Consider the following 16132-nt stretch of genomic DNA (forward strand, 5'->3'; position numbering starts at 1 on the left):
TGTTTCATCCTGCTCAAAAATTAAACCAACGTCTACGGTTTTTCGAAGATACCGTAGAATCCATTTCACAGCTTGCCAATGTCCTTTTCCAGGATCATGCATATACCTGCTCACAACTCCAACAGCTTGTGAAATGTCAGGCCGCGTACACACCATCGCATACATCAAACTCCTAACTGCATTAGCATATGGGACTTTCGCCATATATTCTCTTTCTTCTTCAGTTTTCGGAGATAATTGAGCACTAAGTTTCAAATGAGAAGCAAGTGGGGTACTTACATGTTTTGTGTTTTCATTTACACCAAAACATTGTAATACATTTTTCAGATATTGCTTCTGATTCAAACAAAGCTTGCCTCTCTATCTATCTCTACTTATTCCATGCCGAGAATCTTCTTAGCCTCACCTAGATCTTTCATCTCGAACTCTTGATTCAACTGAGCCTTCAGCTTATCTATCTCCTTTTGGCTCTTCGAAGCGATTAACATATCATCAACATACAAGAGTAGATAAATGAAAGATCCGTCATGCAGCTTCTGCAAATACACACAATTGTCATATTTGTTTCTTGTGTACTTTTTCCTTCTCATAAAGCTATCAAATCGCTTGTACCACTGCCTCGGGGATTGCTTCAATCCATATAGCGATTTGTTCAGCTTACAAACCTAATTTCTACCACCAGCATCTGTGTATCCTTCGGGCTGAGTCATATAGATCTCCTCTTCTAACTCACCATGCAAGAAAGCCGTCTTAACATCAAGTTGAGCTAGCTCCAAATTCAACTGTGCTACTAAGGCCAACAAAATTCTAATGGAGGAATGCTTCACAACAGGGGAAAATACATCATTGTAGTCAATTCCCTCCTTCTGAGCGTAGCCTTTAGCTACCAATCTTGCCTTGTAGCAAACATCTTTCTTGCTAGGAGATCCATCTTTCTTTGCGAATACCCACTTGCATCCGATTGCCCTTTTACTATAACATCCCGAAATAGGGCCTAAAAGGAATAGTGGTTGCGAAACCACAAATCCGATGTAGAAAATTTTATTTTATTATTATTTTGAGGTTCATGGTATGATTGCATGATTGTGTGAAAATTTCGTGATGAAATTCTATGCATAAAGTGCTTAAGTTGAGGTTAGGGACTAAATCGAATAATTTGCAAAACTTGCATTCTAGAAGTTTTTAGTATGAAATTACTTTGGAATATTAATTAGGAGGGTTTAAATAACAATTTGACCAATTTTAAGTTCATGGACAAAAATTAGGACATGGAAGGAATTTTTGAAAGTTTAGTAAGGAGGGGTAATTTGGTCATTTGGATATTAAATGAATTATAAAGGGAAAAATAACACAAAAATGATCATCTTCTCAATTAGTTTCTGCCGATTTTTTTTCTCCTCCATAGCTGGGGTTTCTTCAACTTTCAAGCTTCATAGTAAGTGATTCCAAGCCCCGTTTTTAATGATCTTTACGTTTTTTGAGTCCCGGTAACTTGATTAAGCTTATTCTAGCAATAATTCAACCTAGGGTTCATATTTGGAAAAATACCCATGGCTGAAATTTGTGTATTTTGGTGTTTTATGATAGAATATGAGGTTTTAAATTATGTTAAACAAATTATGCTACTCGATTTTAAGTGAAAACGAGTAAAAGGGCTTAAATTGGAAAAAAAATACCAATAGTCATAAGTATACGTTAGAGTGTGATTTTGATATTGCCATAGAAGGGAAAAATGATCAGCATGTCATAAAACATAAGAAAATAGGATGAAGTTTAATTTACGAGCCTTGGGGCAAAAGTGCAAATATGTGAAAGTTTAGGGGTAAAAATATAATTTTTCCAAAGTTTGGGTCAAGGACTGTTTTAATAAATGTGAATATTAAATAAGTTAAATTTGCTATTATATATCAAGAAGAATGAAATTCGGGATTAGATCAGGGAAAAGAAAAAGTAAAGGACTAAATTGTAAAGTTTAGTCACATTTTGTATCAAGGTAAGTTATAGTAAATAAATGCAATATTCTTTTATTTTACATTATTATTGTCAACTTCCAGCATTTATATATTTATGTTATGAAAATATTTAAAGTCGAATTTAAGGTGAAGTGACAGAGGAAAAGTGTTAGAAAGCCCCGGTTGAACCCTAGGAATGTTAAGATATTAGGGTTGACAGGACAGAACAGAAATGAGCCATGTAAGTCCATATTAGAAATATGGCTTTGGAGACAGGATTGAGCCATGTAAGTCCATATTATATATGGCATTGGAGACAGGAATAATTCATGTAAGTCCATGTCAAAGACATGGCATTGGCAGGATATTGATAGACAGGAACGACCCTAGTATCCTTAGTATTCTGAGTGGTTCAACGGGTCAGGATACGAGTTAGATTACAGTGAGTTAACAGCAAAGAAAAAGTAGAACTTATGAAAAAGGAAAGGTCAGGTAAGAAAGAAGGTAAGGGAATAAAGAAGAAGACATAAATTAAGAAGTAAAGAAATTTATGACGTTAGATGATATTATGCATAATTATCCATTATGTTGAATGTTGTGATTTATTTGCTTGTAAGCTTACTAAGCCTAGTGCTCAATCTCTTTATTTTCTTCTTCTTATAGTACTTATCTAGTCATTCGGGGATCGAAGGAAACGTCGGAGGCCGATCACACTATCAAAGAAATAACTCGGTATAATTAGACGTTTTGTTTTGGATATGGCATGTATAGAAACTTAGCTACTTTTGGTATAATATGAACAATGAATGATGTGTAAATACTTGCTAGTGATTAGCTAATAAAATAGCCAATGATATACATGTTTATTAATATGTATGATTGAATGGTGATTATCACATGAAAATTATGAAAAAAATGTGAAAGTAACCTAAAAACAGATTCAAGTAACAGAAATGACGTAACTTTGAAAAATCACTAAAAATTGTAGAAACATAGTTTGAAGATTAATAATATATGAAATTAAATCTTATTATGTATATTTTCTTATGGAATAAGCAAAAAGGGTAAAGGTATTATATTTTATGAGATATCTGAGTTTTAGTGAAACAGGGTCAGAGCGATTTCTAGATCCCCTATTTCAACTTTGGAAATTCACCATAAATTGTAAAAAAACTAATTAGAAGGTTTACTTTATATGGTTAAAATCCTTGTTGAATCTAGTTTTAACAGAAACAAACGGCTTAGTCATATGAATTTTTTACAGGAAGAAACATGGTTCGAAGTAAGAACAGGTCAGTGCAGTCGAGTTTTGAAATAGGGGAAATTTTAACTAATAAACTGTACTAATTGGCCAAGTCAAAAATTCTAGAAAAAAATTAATAGATAGATATATGAGTCTAGTTTCAGGAAAAATTTACGGATCTTAATTTTGAGTTTTGAAACTCGAGAAATGAATTTTTAAGCAACCGTGATGCAGAAAAATAGTTTATTCCAAAAATTAAAATAAGTGGTTTAGAGTTGTTTAAAAGGTAAGATAAGTTTAGTAACACCTCAAGCTTGACTCCGGTGACGGTTTCGGGCGTGGGGGTGTTACATTTACCTTCCGGTAATTGCGCCAACTCTCAAGTATTGTTCTTCCGGAGAGACTGCATTTCTTCATCCATTGCGCTTTTCCATTTGTCACTTTCTAAACTTTGCATTGCTTCTTAATAAGTGACAGGAATATCATCATCAACAACGAGAAGGGCGTAGGCTACCATATCTGTAAATCGCACAGGTCTACGAATTTCTCTCTGTGACCTTGCAACTGCAACTGGTTCTGGTGTACTTAATGGTTCTTGGGTCAGAACCTCTTCAACCTCTAATTCCTCCATTGTGGCTGGAGAATTAGACTTATTAACTGGGCAAATCCCCATCTGCTCAAACTCCACCTGTTTTGGAGTACACTCCACCTGCTGTGGAGTATCGCTTGTCTGAATATCTTCATTTGCTACCTTTTTCAATTTGGCAAATTCATTAAAGGAAACATCTCTGTTATAGATCATTTCTTTGTGTCTAAGCACCAAAGACGAAATTCCTTCACTCCAGAAGTGATTCCCATAAAGAGAGCTTTCTTTGCCCTCGGATCTAATTTTGACTCCTTCACATGGTAATATGCAGTGGATCCAAACACATGTAAGGAATCATAATCTGTAGCCGGTTTTCCAGACCATACCTCTATAGGAGTTTTTCTTTCTAATGCAGATGATGGCAAACGATTAACAAGATGGCCAGCGTATGTCACAGCCTCAGCCCAAAATTGCTTGCCCAACCCAGCATTAGACAACATACATCGAACTTTCTCTAGTAATGTTCGATTCATACGCTCTGCCACTCCATTCTGCTGTGGTGTATCCCTAACTGTGAAGTGTCGAACAATACCATACTCTTGACACACATCGAAGAACGGATCACTTTTATATTCCCCTCCATTGTCCGTCCTAAGCCGCTTGATTTTCTTGCCAGTCTGGTTTTCGATCATAGTTTTCCATTTAAGAAAAACTCCAAGCACTTCATCCTTAGTTCTCATGGTATACACCCAAACTCTTCTGGAAAAGTCATCAACAAAAGTAACAAAGTAGTGTTTTCCTTCCAACAAAGGTATTTTGGAAGGCCCCCACACATCTGAGTGAACATATTCCAAAATACCTTTTGTATTATGGATAGCAGTGCCGAATTTCACTCTCTTTTGCTTTCCCAGAACACAATGCTCGCAAAATTTTAATTTGCAAGTCTTTGCACCTTTCAACAATCTTTGCTTTGCCAGAATTTGCAAGGATTTTTCACTGGCATGTCCCAACTTCATATGCCACAACTGCATTGAGTCCAATTCTTTGTTACCGAAAGCTGCAGCGACTGCTCCAATAACTGTACTGCCTTGGTAGTAATACAAGTTATTTTTCCTGATGCCCTTCAATATCACAAGTGCGCCAGATGTCACTTTCAAAACCCCATCTCTCATAGTAACAACTGAACCATTGGATTTCAAGGCTCCTAATGAGATGAGATTTTTCTTCAAACTGGGCACGTACCGAACATCAGTCAGAACTCTGCTTGATCCATCTTGATTCTTTAATTGGATTGAACCTATCCCAACAGTTTTACAGGTATTGTCATTGCCCATATAAACAACTCATCCATTTAGTTCTACTAAATTAGAGAACCACTCCCGGTTAGGGGACATATGATAGGTACAACCCGAATCCAATATCCACTCATCTGAATGGAACGACGATGATGATGCAACTAGTGATAGTTCAGAGTCACTGGTATCATGCTTTACAACACAAGCATCTACAGCAGCTTTTCCCTTATTCTTCAGCTTTGGACAATTTTTCTTCCAGTGTCCTTTCTCATGACAAAAGGCACATTCATCTTTCCGAAGTCTGGACTTTGACTTTGATCTCCCCTTCTGAGTTTTCTTCCGAGTGTACGAACGACCTCAGACTACTAAAGCTTCTGTATCTCTGATTGAGTTTTTTTGTTTGTCCTTCTTTCTCTGTTCATAACTATATAAGGCCGCACAGGCTTCGCTCAGAGATATATCACTCCTGCCATGAAGTAGAGTAGTTTCTAGGAACTCAAACTCCTCAGGAAGTGACCCCAACAGCATCAAAGCCAAATCTTCATCTTTGAATGTCTCATCCATATTTAGCAAATCAGTGACTAACTGATTAAATTTGGTGATGTGATCATTCATTGTGGTACTTGGGACGTAAGTGAAGTGAAACGGTCTTTTCTTCAAGTGGAGCTTATTTTGACTGTTTTTCTTCAAAAATTTTTCTTCAAGTGCCACCCATAACTTATTTGCAGAAGTCTCTTTTGAAAAAGCATACCTCTACTCTCGAGAAAGGCATGATCGAATTGTGCCACATGCCAACCGATTGATCGCCTTCCAATCTTTCTCCTGTACATCATCTGGTTTCTTTTCATCAATGGCAATGTCTAGACCCTGCTGAAAAAGGGCATCTAGAACCTCACTTTGCCACATACCAAAATGGCTTGTGCCATCAAAGATCTCCACGGCCAATCTTGCATTTGCAATTGTCGGTCTTGTCCATATGGACGATGTTAAAGCTCCTAAACATTCCTTTTTCTTCATAATCTTTCAATATACCTAAGGAAATTTTTTCTGATGTGGAAGATCAGTTTAAACTGCAACCACAGAGCATACTACGATTAACCTTCGGCTCTGATATCACTTGTTGTTCCAATAGGGTCGGAAGCGTGTAAATTATTGTACTAAAAAATCATACAAAGTTCAATTCCCAGGAAAGAGAGGTGGATCACAAGGATCTCTTAAGTGCCAAGTCTTTCCTTAGTCAGAATATCCCTTTTATCGTAATTTAATAGTACAATTAAATACTACTATTATACCCTCAAATATTGAAAGAAAAATAGGACAAGAAAAAATACAAGAGTTTTAACGAGGTTCGGTAAATTATACCTACTTCCTCGGGCACTAACACCGGATGATAACTTTATTATCTCCAAAATATTACAAACAAATAGAATTCCTTAAGATTTCTCAAATGGGAGAAGAGAGAAAACTAAGAGAGAAAGATTGGTTGGGATAGTTGAAATGAGAAATGGTTAGGCCTATTTATAGTTAAGGTTCAAGGACTAACTTGCAAATGGCCTAAAAAATTAGGGACCAAAATTGCAATTATCCCATTCAACTTTAAACTCAACTTGCCAACCACTTTTTACTTTCTTCTTTCGGTGCCAATTGCACCTCCCACCATTTTTGACTTTTCAACATAGGGGGCATGGGGTTCGGGGATTTGCATTTCTTCAACCTTGCTGTTTTAGCGAAACAAGGATGGCGTCTCATTCACAATAAGAATTCACTTTGCTATAAAGTCTTTAAAGTTAAATACTTTCTGAATTGTTCCTTTATAGAAGCCAAGATTGGTTGCAACTCCTCTTTCCTTTGGAGAAGCATTTGGAACAACAAAGCTATTTTTCAAAAGTGCTAGATGGCCTATTGGAAATGGTCTCACCACACGAGTTAAAGAAAAAGTTTGGATTCCAACCCAATTAAATTCCTTGGCTCCATCCTCTTGTACCAACTTCAACGAAGTCTAAGGTTTGTGAACTTATCGATGCAAGCTGAATGGTTTGGAGGGATAACCTTATTAAGAGGAAGTTCTCTAAAGAGGAAGTAGAGGCAATTTGCAAGGTTCCATTAATGAACCAAAATGCTGAAGATAAACTGATTTGGAACTGGAATGCTGATGAGAATTACTCACTTCAAAGTGGGTATAGCTGTTTGCTTCAATCGGCTAACGAGTTGGGACCTCATAGAATTGTATAGAAATTGATATGGAAAGTGAGAGTGAGCAACAAAATCAAGATCTTCTGTTGGAGAGTCTGCAATAATATTCCCCCCTCAGGTTGTGCTTTGAATGCACGAATACAAAGTGCGAGTTTTGCTTGTTTAAGATGTGTAAATGAGTTAAAAGATATTATGCATGCCCTACGTGAATGTCCTATTGCGAAGAGTACATTAGCCTTAAGTGGATTTTCGAATCAGATTTACGATGGGGACGTGAACAGCGAAGGAAGATGATTTTGACAGGTTCCTTTTTTTTATTTGGAAATTATGGAACTCGAGAAATTCTTCATTTTTTCCAATTCCAATGATATCAATGTGAGAATTGCTGAAAGTGACAAGAATTGCTATAAGGATTTCACTGAAGCAAATATGAGAAGCAAAAAATGTGATGGTTATTCACCTTGCTGCCAATGGAGAAGCCCAACCTCCAATTTTGTTAAGGTCAATTTTGATACTAATTTTAAGGCATCAAACAATAATGGAGGGGTGGGAGTTGTGTTAAGAGACTTTGAATGATTTGTGGTCAGTGCAACAGCTTTAAAATTGCCAATTGTAGCAAACACTGCTATTGCGAAAGCTATTGTAGCCGTCAAAGCCATTGAAACAACTATTGACATGGGATTTTCTTATGTTATTTCTGAAGGTGATGCAAGAGTGATTATGAAAGGATTGGTTAGTAAAGAAGAAGACTTTTCCGAGATTGTACCAATTCTTGACAAGGCCAAATCCTTGCTGCAACAATTTGATAAGTGTCATATCAACCATAAGTGACAAGAAGGCAACAAGGCTGCCCATGAGCTTACAAAATTTAGCAGTACTCTAGATAACGATTTGTATTGGATAGAGGACTATCCTGCTTGTATCCAGCAAGCTATTTTGGATGATGCTGTCAATCTCTAATGAAATATTTGATGTTTCCATTCAAGAAGAAGAAGAAGAAGAAGATATCAAAATCACAATTTTAAGTATGATAAGGGACCAAGCACTAATCTATAATGAAAAACAGAAAGAAAGCACTATACCATGAGGTGCCACATGTCAATAGAAGAAAGGTTGACTTATTTAAGGTTTGCTTAAACTTACCCTTCAAGCATTAGAATTGATAGCATTAACAACTACTTGACTTCGCTAATTATTTCATTTTCTTTATAAGAACATTTTTTTCTTGTATAGATGAATTTCATTCCTTCAACTACTTTTGAAATTTTATTTTGTATAAAAAAATATAATATACAATTTAATTAACAATGAAATATTTTTTTAACAAACAACGATTAAATATTATATCTACACTTTAATTAATAATTCATAATTAATTGATACTAATTAGATTTGATTATGGGCCGGGTCGATGTAAAGTTTTATCTCAGACCTGAAAATGGGCATAAAATTCTGTCCAAACTCGGTCCAGATTAAAAATGTTAAACCTAACCCCCACTCAGTCTGGCCATATTAATTTTTTAAAATTATTTTTATATAAAAATAAATTTAAAAAAATATAACACATCAAATACACTAAAATATTAAAATAAATATTTCTCAACAAATTAAAAATATATTAAAAAATATTTTTATACTTAAATGACATTAAAATAGTTATAACTTAATAAGCAAATACCTTTAAAATAGTAACAAAATTAATAATAACACAAGAGTTATACAATATCTAAATAATAATAATATAATAACGAAATTATAACAAAATAACAACAAACCAACTTATTAGGGCCAAATCAAGCCAAAATAAAAAATTTTAGCTAAGACCCTATTTGTTAGAAAATAAACATTATTATTTTTATTGAAATATATTTTTAAACGAATCTAAACGAATAATTCGACTCATTGGTTTAATACGAAAAGAAAGCACGCAGGTAGTTATTAATAATAAAAGAGACGGAAAGAAGCAGATAAACGGGTGACGTAGGAGTCTACATGGAATCGTTATCGTGAAAGGCGTTTTCAACCTCTATTAATTCTTTATTATGCACATTATATTATATTATTAATATTAGAGTCATTATACTGTCTATCTTAATCAAGGACGTCCACGCTCCTACCATTACTAGTCATTATACTGTTTATCTTAACCGACTGATTAACTGAAATTAGTTCAGTTTGATATTTAATTCAGTTTTGAACACTGTAATAAGTAAAGAAAAAAGGAAAAAAAATAAAATTCTGTTTGGCCTTTGCTAGCGAGTATGTTGTTACGCTCAAACTCGCGCGTGGTAATAATAGCTTTAATCTCATTGATTAAATCCATGAAGCGTATCACGTCTAGAATACCTATCCTCGTCGGCGTATTAACCATCTAAAAAAGCTTCCTTCCTTTATTTGTCCTACGAAAATTTTGTTTTGACCATCTAACTTGAATCTCTTTTCCATGGCTTTCAATTTGAAAAATCCAAGAAACATTATCAACAACCTTAAATCAAAGGTCGGATTATGGAGTTTAATGAAGCAGAGTCATAGTACTTGTTGTTACAGCTCTTGTCTGAATACCATTCATCTTCACCGTTTCCTCCCATTAACTACTCTACCACAATTCACAAACCCAGAGTCTATTTCCCATAAAAAAGGACATTTTCCCCATTTTCAGCGTTTTCAATCCACCACAACTGAGAAACAGATTGATTCTGTCCCAAATGATGAACACAATCAGGTCTGGATTTTCCTTTTTTTAATGTTTTACTATAAATAGTAAGGGTTGTTGTTTCAAGAATTTTGTTAAAATTTATGTTTCTCTCTTACATGTTTCAGGAGTCTTGATCGATCAGTTGTTATCTTTTTGAGACCATTAGTTGTATACATGTTAAATTTCCTTTATTTGTTGTAATTCATTGAATTAGATAAAAAGCACTTAACTTTTGGCTGAAATTAAAATCATAGCCAACTAAGGAAGGTTGCCAACATGATCATTGGGATCTAGATTTACTTATCTGTTCTGTTTTGGAGCTTTTCATGTTTTACTGATATTACAAATGGGTGGTTTGGTTGGATATTACTACATCATTTATGCTGTTTAGGTTTCTTGGATTCCATTGGTACTGATTATGAGAGAGATATCACTTGGTTTGCTATTGGAATGACGAATCCGTAAACGAAACTAATCGATTGCATGATCTTGTACTGATGCTTTATAAGCCTTTGCAGCAGATGATAGAATGGGACTCTGTTTCTGTACTTTTTATTCTTCAATGTGTTGACAACGTAGAATAGTTTTAAAGGCTAATGAAAGCTTTCATTTCATGTAAGGTATTGGATTTTCCAGGAGGAAAAGTTGTTTTTTCTCCTGAGATGCGGTTTTTATCCGAATCTCCTAGTGTGTATTCCCAGTGCTACCGAGTTCTTGATGATGCTGGTCAGCTAATTAGTCACAGCAACTTTGTACCGGTATATTCACCTGCTCAAATCAATCATTTCGTATCGTTTCTTTTAAATGTATCATTTCAGCCAAAAAGAATTTTATGGATTACATACTAAATTAGGTCAGTGAGGAAGTTGCTGTTAAAATGTATAGCAACATGGTCACCCTTCAAACTTTGGATACCGTATTCTACGAAGCTCAAAGGCAAGGAAGAATTTCCTTCTACGTGACCTCCATTGGAGAAGAGGCTATCAACATTGCATCGGCAGCAGCACTTACATCAGATGACATTGTTTTCCCCCAGGTTAGAAGAACATACAATTCCTTCGAGCTTCATTTTTCACTACCATGCATAGAGCATAACTTTTAACGATTTACGAATTTATTTTCATCCCACATCTTGTTTTTAACCCTATGTTCACAGCATACAATTTCTCGTCTACACTAACCGATATAGACAGCTTATTTAATTAAAGTATAACTGTTGAGAAGTTATACGTGACCACCATGGTTGAAAATTAAATGATGTGATTTTCAGTACAGGGAGCCAGGAGTTCTATTATGGCGTGGTTTCACCTTGCAAGAATTTGCAAACCAGTGTTTTGGAAACAAAGCTGATTATGGGAAAGGCAGACAAATGCCTATTCATTATGGATCTAACAAGCTTAACTACTTCACCGTATCATCAACTATTGCGTAAGAGATTAAACTTATCTTTGTGGGAGTTTGCCGGATAGAACTTTCTTAAAATCTTAAGATCTAATTCTGGAAATAAGGGCTATAAACATTCCCCACTGTTTTGCAGTACACAAATTCCTCATGCAGTTGGTGCTGCATATTCTCTGAAGATGGACAAAAAAGATGCATGTGCTGTCACTTACTTTGGTGATGGTGGCACAAGTGAGGTAAATATGAATACTGAAGTTCAGTTTTGATTGAGAAAAATATTTGTTTCTATAATCCATACAATTGCCTCATATGCTACTTATTGTAACTAGACAAGCATAATTTCAGTAAATGAAAAGCTTTTTTCTTTCCCGTACAGAGCTGTACAACTTGAACTAAAATCTCCGACTAAACTCCACCTCACCCTTAGAACTCCGGCGAAGTCTAGGGGGAATAGATGGAATCCACTGGTTATATCAGAAAACCTTTTTGTCCCTCTATTCCTTTCTGTTCCTTTGGAGCAGGATATATATACTGAGTCTCATTGAATTTTAGCTTATGCCTTCTGGTGCTTTGTTTCTAACACGACCAAATAATGGTAGGGAGATTTTCATGCTGCTATGAATTTTGCGGCGGTCACAGAGTCTCCAGTAATTTTTATCTGCAGGAATAACGGATGGGCAATTAGTACACCCACTTCAGACCAGTTTCGAAGTAATGTTGGATCTTTTGTTTTTATGTGCATTTTTTTATTTTAACAATCCTTGAATCTATCAACAATTTATATATATCCCATCATATATTTTACTTTTGCACATGTTGTAGGTGATGGGATTGCTGTTAGAGGGCAAGCTTATGGAGTCCGGAGCATTCGTGTAGATGGTAACGATGCACTTGCGATGTATAGTGCAGTTCGCTCTGCACGTCAAATGGCTGTAAATGAACATAGGCCCATTTTAATTGAAGTAAGTCTTCTGTTGTTAAGTCTTTTCCATCAGTGGCTTTTCAGCAGAACCAAGAGAGGCGTACGCATAATGCTGAAACATAAATGGGACATCTGTTCATCTTTTCTTCTACCATTTCACTTTAGGCTGTTACATATCGAGTTGGACACCACTCCACATCAGATGATTCCACCAAGTACCGTCCTGCCGATGAAATTGAATGGTGGAGAATGGCAAGAGACCCTGTAACAAGATTTAGAAAGTGGATTGAGATAAATGGTTGGTGGGGTAGTGAGGCTGAGTCACAGCTCAGAAGCAGCATTCGGAGTCAGGTATAACACTTTCCCTCTATTCTTCTCTTCTATTAATCCTGCAACTTTTGGACAATAGTCTCAGAACATAAGTGCTTGGAACTGAAACAGCATTTCTTGCACCATCAACCGAGAGCAGTAGGCTAGCAGTATTTGTTATAAGTTGTAGCTGATAAAATAGTAGTACTTACTTCTCAAGTGATAAACTCTGATAGCAGTAAGCATCAGATACACTTTCCCTCTATTCTCCCTTTCAATTAACAATTTCCTGCTACTTTTGGACAACAGTCTCAGATCATAAGTGCTTGGAATTGAAACAGCATTTCTTGCACCATCACCCGATAGCAGTAAGCATAGCAATATTTGTGATAAGTTGTAGCCAGATGCAATAGTAGTACTTACATCTCAAGGTGCAATGTATGTGATAAACTCTGATGAGCTATTAGAACTGCAAAAGTCTGAAGGCTGTTCATTTCTTGATTTTTTGTGTTCTTTTGTTTGTTTTACATGCCCTTTAACCCTTGATTAAATTATTTTATACTGCTGGTTGCAACCTAAATTCTGAAGTTTCTTACTGACAGTTAGTCTTCTTGACAGTTATTGCATGCAATTCAGATAGCAGAGAGAGCTGAGAAACCTCCAGTTAATGACTTATTCACGGATGTATACGATAATATTCCGTCCAACCTGCGCGAGCAAGAGAAACTTCTGAAAGAAACCATCAATAGACACCCCAAAGATTACCCTGCAGATGTTCCGATTTAGGTGAACCATATTTACTTACAAGCAGTGATTAGTTTTTCTACGAAGCTTGAACTTGTGATCCTGCAATTAGTTACAATATGAAGCAGACTTAATTATGATGAAGTATTAGAAAGCAAGAAGCTTTCTTGGATTCAAATGCCTGGAACAGTGAAAAGGATGAAAAACAAATTTGTTTTTGGATAAGTAATTTTATAATCCAAAGAAGCAGGATGACATGCAATATCAAGACAATGCACTGTATGCAAGTAAAGGAACAATCAAACAATATTCTACATACGATGCAAAAACAACAAGCATAACAGAATACTATCTAGCCTGTTGCAGAAAAACTAAATCTGAGATTCTACAAGCCTCACAGTTCCCTATTGGTTGAGTCTGCTGCAATTCCCTGCAGACCAGATAACCTCATCTTGATGGTATCCTTTCAGGTCAAGTAGCTGCATTACTTGCTGCTTCCCAAACTGCCTATATCTTATGTTCCTCTCCTACCAAGTCTGGTAGATGCAAGCTGCCGAAGCAATCCTTCAACTTTGTTATCGACCGACTGAGCTTCCCTTGCCAGTCAACAACCGTCCTCTGAAATAACTATAGGATTTGTTTCCATATTTCTTTGGAAAAGCTGCAACTAAAGAACGGGTCTCTTGGACTCATTGTCCTGTCTGCATAATACACAAGGTGCTGCCATCTTTTATTCGCCATTTCATAGGCTGTCCTTGGCAATCTATCGAGGATTGCCATCGAAACCATTATGGCATGCTTTGGTGTGTGTATTTTGCACCAAATCAACCGATGCGATGGCACTTTCTGCTGCTTAGGCCATGATATTGTTCCACGTTTTGGTAGTGGATTGAGTTGCCCCCTGTCCTCTTCAGTCTGCTCCAAAGCAATTCATGGTGATCCTCCTTATGCAAACATGGACTAAATGACTATTAATTTTTTACACATGCATCAAGTAGTTAATGTTTATCTAGTACATACATGCATCTTATTACAAGCAAACAACAGACCCAACATTCTTTTCTTCTTCGGTAAATGTAGCTTGTTTTTTATTATTGAGACAACAATCTTTTTGCACATGCCCGAACTTCTTGCAATTGTAGTATTGTTGCTTGCCTCTATTCCAACAATCTTTCTCTTCATAACTATTCTTTTTACAAATTCGACACCATTTATTAGATCCAATATCATTGTCTAATCCAGCATTGTTGTTGCTTCTACCTCGTCTATGTGAATTTCTTCCTCTGCCTCAGCCTCTTCCAAATCTACCACCTCTAGGAGGCTTGCCTTTATTTTTCATTGAAGATTTCTCTCCATTCTTGGAATCAATGGTAAGCTCGGATTAAAACACACTCAACGAAATTTTGTAAGTGACATAACAATCTTTACTCATAAGATTTTAATGAACCCATCAACCCTTGAATAGTCATGATGGATAGATCCTTAGTTTTTTCAATAACAACTACCATGGGATCAAATTTTTCTGTCAAGCTGAACAGAATTTTATCAATGACTCTACGATCATCAATCATGTCTCCATGTGCTTTCATTTGATTCACCAACTCGGACAATCTACTATGATACTCATTTATGCTTTCGTGCTATTTCATGTTTGCATTCTCAAAATCTCTTTTGAGTGATTGGAGTTTTAACAATTTTCACATTCATGTCTCCTTCAAATTCTTGTTGTAGAATATCCCAAACTTCTTCGGATTTCTTTGCTCTTATGATTCTAGAAAATATGACATTCGATACTCCTCTTTGGATCAGCCCGAGAACTCCAGCATCCGTGATCTTATTCTTTAATTCTTCAGGTTGTTCTTTTATAGCATCTTCTAGATCTTCATAGCCTTCCTTAACTAATTCCAAGGCATTCAAGGAAGTGAATAATGTCTCCATCGCGATTGCCCAAAAAATCGTAATTTTCATCTTTGAAGATAAGAACTTGTATATTGCTGTAAGTTGTGCTTGCAGAAGCCATGACCAATTTTATTTTTTACACACACTCACTTTGTAAGGATCACTAACTCTTGACACTACTTTGTTGAAGAGAATTTTAGAGATGGTAAAAGAAAGAAACTTTGTTCTATTTTTTAGTTCACTCGCATCATATTTTCTTACACTATTACATTTTCTACATCACTTACACCCCTTTATATAGTTGTTACAATAGACTCTTAATTTTTTATACATGCATCAGGTAATTAATGTGTATCTAGTACATACATGCATCTTAGACAAATACATTCATGCATCTAGAATTTCTTAGATTCATCCACCTTAGTCTCTTTGATTAAATGCACATATTGATGACAATCACATTATCTAATATCTATCAATATTCTCCCAAAGGATCTCTCGGGAGTTCATGGCTCAGGCATTACTAAACTTGGTAAACAAGTTCTCAACTTTTGCTGCTTTTCCAAGGGATTATTCGAGACTGGCAACAATCAAAGGAGCATCGACCCTCTAGAAGAGAAGTTGAACGAAAGAGAAGATGAGTTGTTTGAGATAGATATGCAGAAGGCATAGATGCGTTCCACCATGGAGAATGCAAGGAAGCTGGCTTACAAGATAAAGGGAGAATCAAGAATCCGACTACGGAGGACGTTGACAATTTCATATTCATAACAAAGATGTATGTGTACCGTGCCTCACCACTGTTGGATCAACTGCATCATGCACCTCAAACAGTTCTACTTGTTCTCATCAACAGTTGAGCAAGATGGAGATTGGAAACCCTTCACGCTAGA

General features: G+C 35.9%; 1 protein-coding gene across 2 annotated transcripts; it reads left to right on the plus strand.

Moving 5' to 3' along the window:
• Positions 1–9610: 9610 nt before the first annotated feature.
• LOC107959621 (2-oxoisovalerate dehydrogenase subunit alpha 2, mitochondrial) lies at positions 9611–14456 on the plus strand. 2 transcript variants are annotated; one of them, XM_016895713.2, is made up of 9 exons: positions 9611–9991; positions 10585–10722; positions 10818–11000; positions 11235–11392; positions 11502–11601; positions 11965–12076; positions 12188–12327; positions 12453–12638; positions 13215–14456. In XM_016895713.2, the coding sequence occupies exons 1-9, from the start codon at positions 9713–9715 to the stop codon at positions 13380–13382; spliced, it is 1464 nt and encodes a 487-aa protein (XP_016751202.1). In that variant the 5' UTR covers positions 9611–9712; the 3' UTR covers positions 13383–14456. The 2 variants fall into 2 exon arrangements, with proteins under 2 accessions (XP_016751202.1, XP_016751203.1); XM_016895714.2 differs by lacking the exon at positions 9611–9991 and having other exon boundaries at positions 10582–10722; positions 10823–11000.
• Positions 14457–16132: the final 1676 nt, after the last annotated feature.

This window comes from Gossypium hirsutum, chromosome A05 (genome assembly GCF_007990345.1).
Source record: "Gossypium hirsutum isolate 1008001.06 chromosome A05, Gossypium_hirsutum_v2.1, whole genome shotgun sequence".
Lineage (NCBI taxonomy): Eukaryota > Viridiplantae > Streptophyta > Magnoliopsida > Malvales > Malvaceae > Gossypium > Gossypium hirsutum.

Bases quoted from the DNA above. Each gene is read 5' to 3' on its own strand.
- LOC107959621 (XM_016895713.2), top strand. From the start codon at position 9,713: ATGGCTTTCAATTTGAAAAATCCAAGAAACATTATCAACAACCTTAAA. The intron at 11,001-11,234 runs GTTAGAAGAACA...TGTGATTTTCAG, and splicing joins ATGACATTGTTTTCCCCCAG to TACAGGGAGCCAGGAGTTCT. The intron at 12,077-12,187 runs GTAATGTTGGAT...CACATGTTGTAG, and splicing joins CACTTCAGACCAGTTTCGAA to GTGATGGGATTGCTGTTAGA.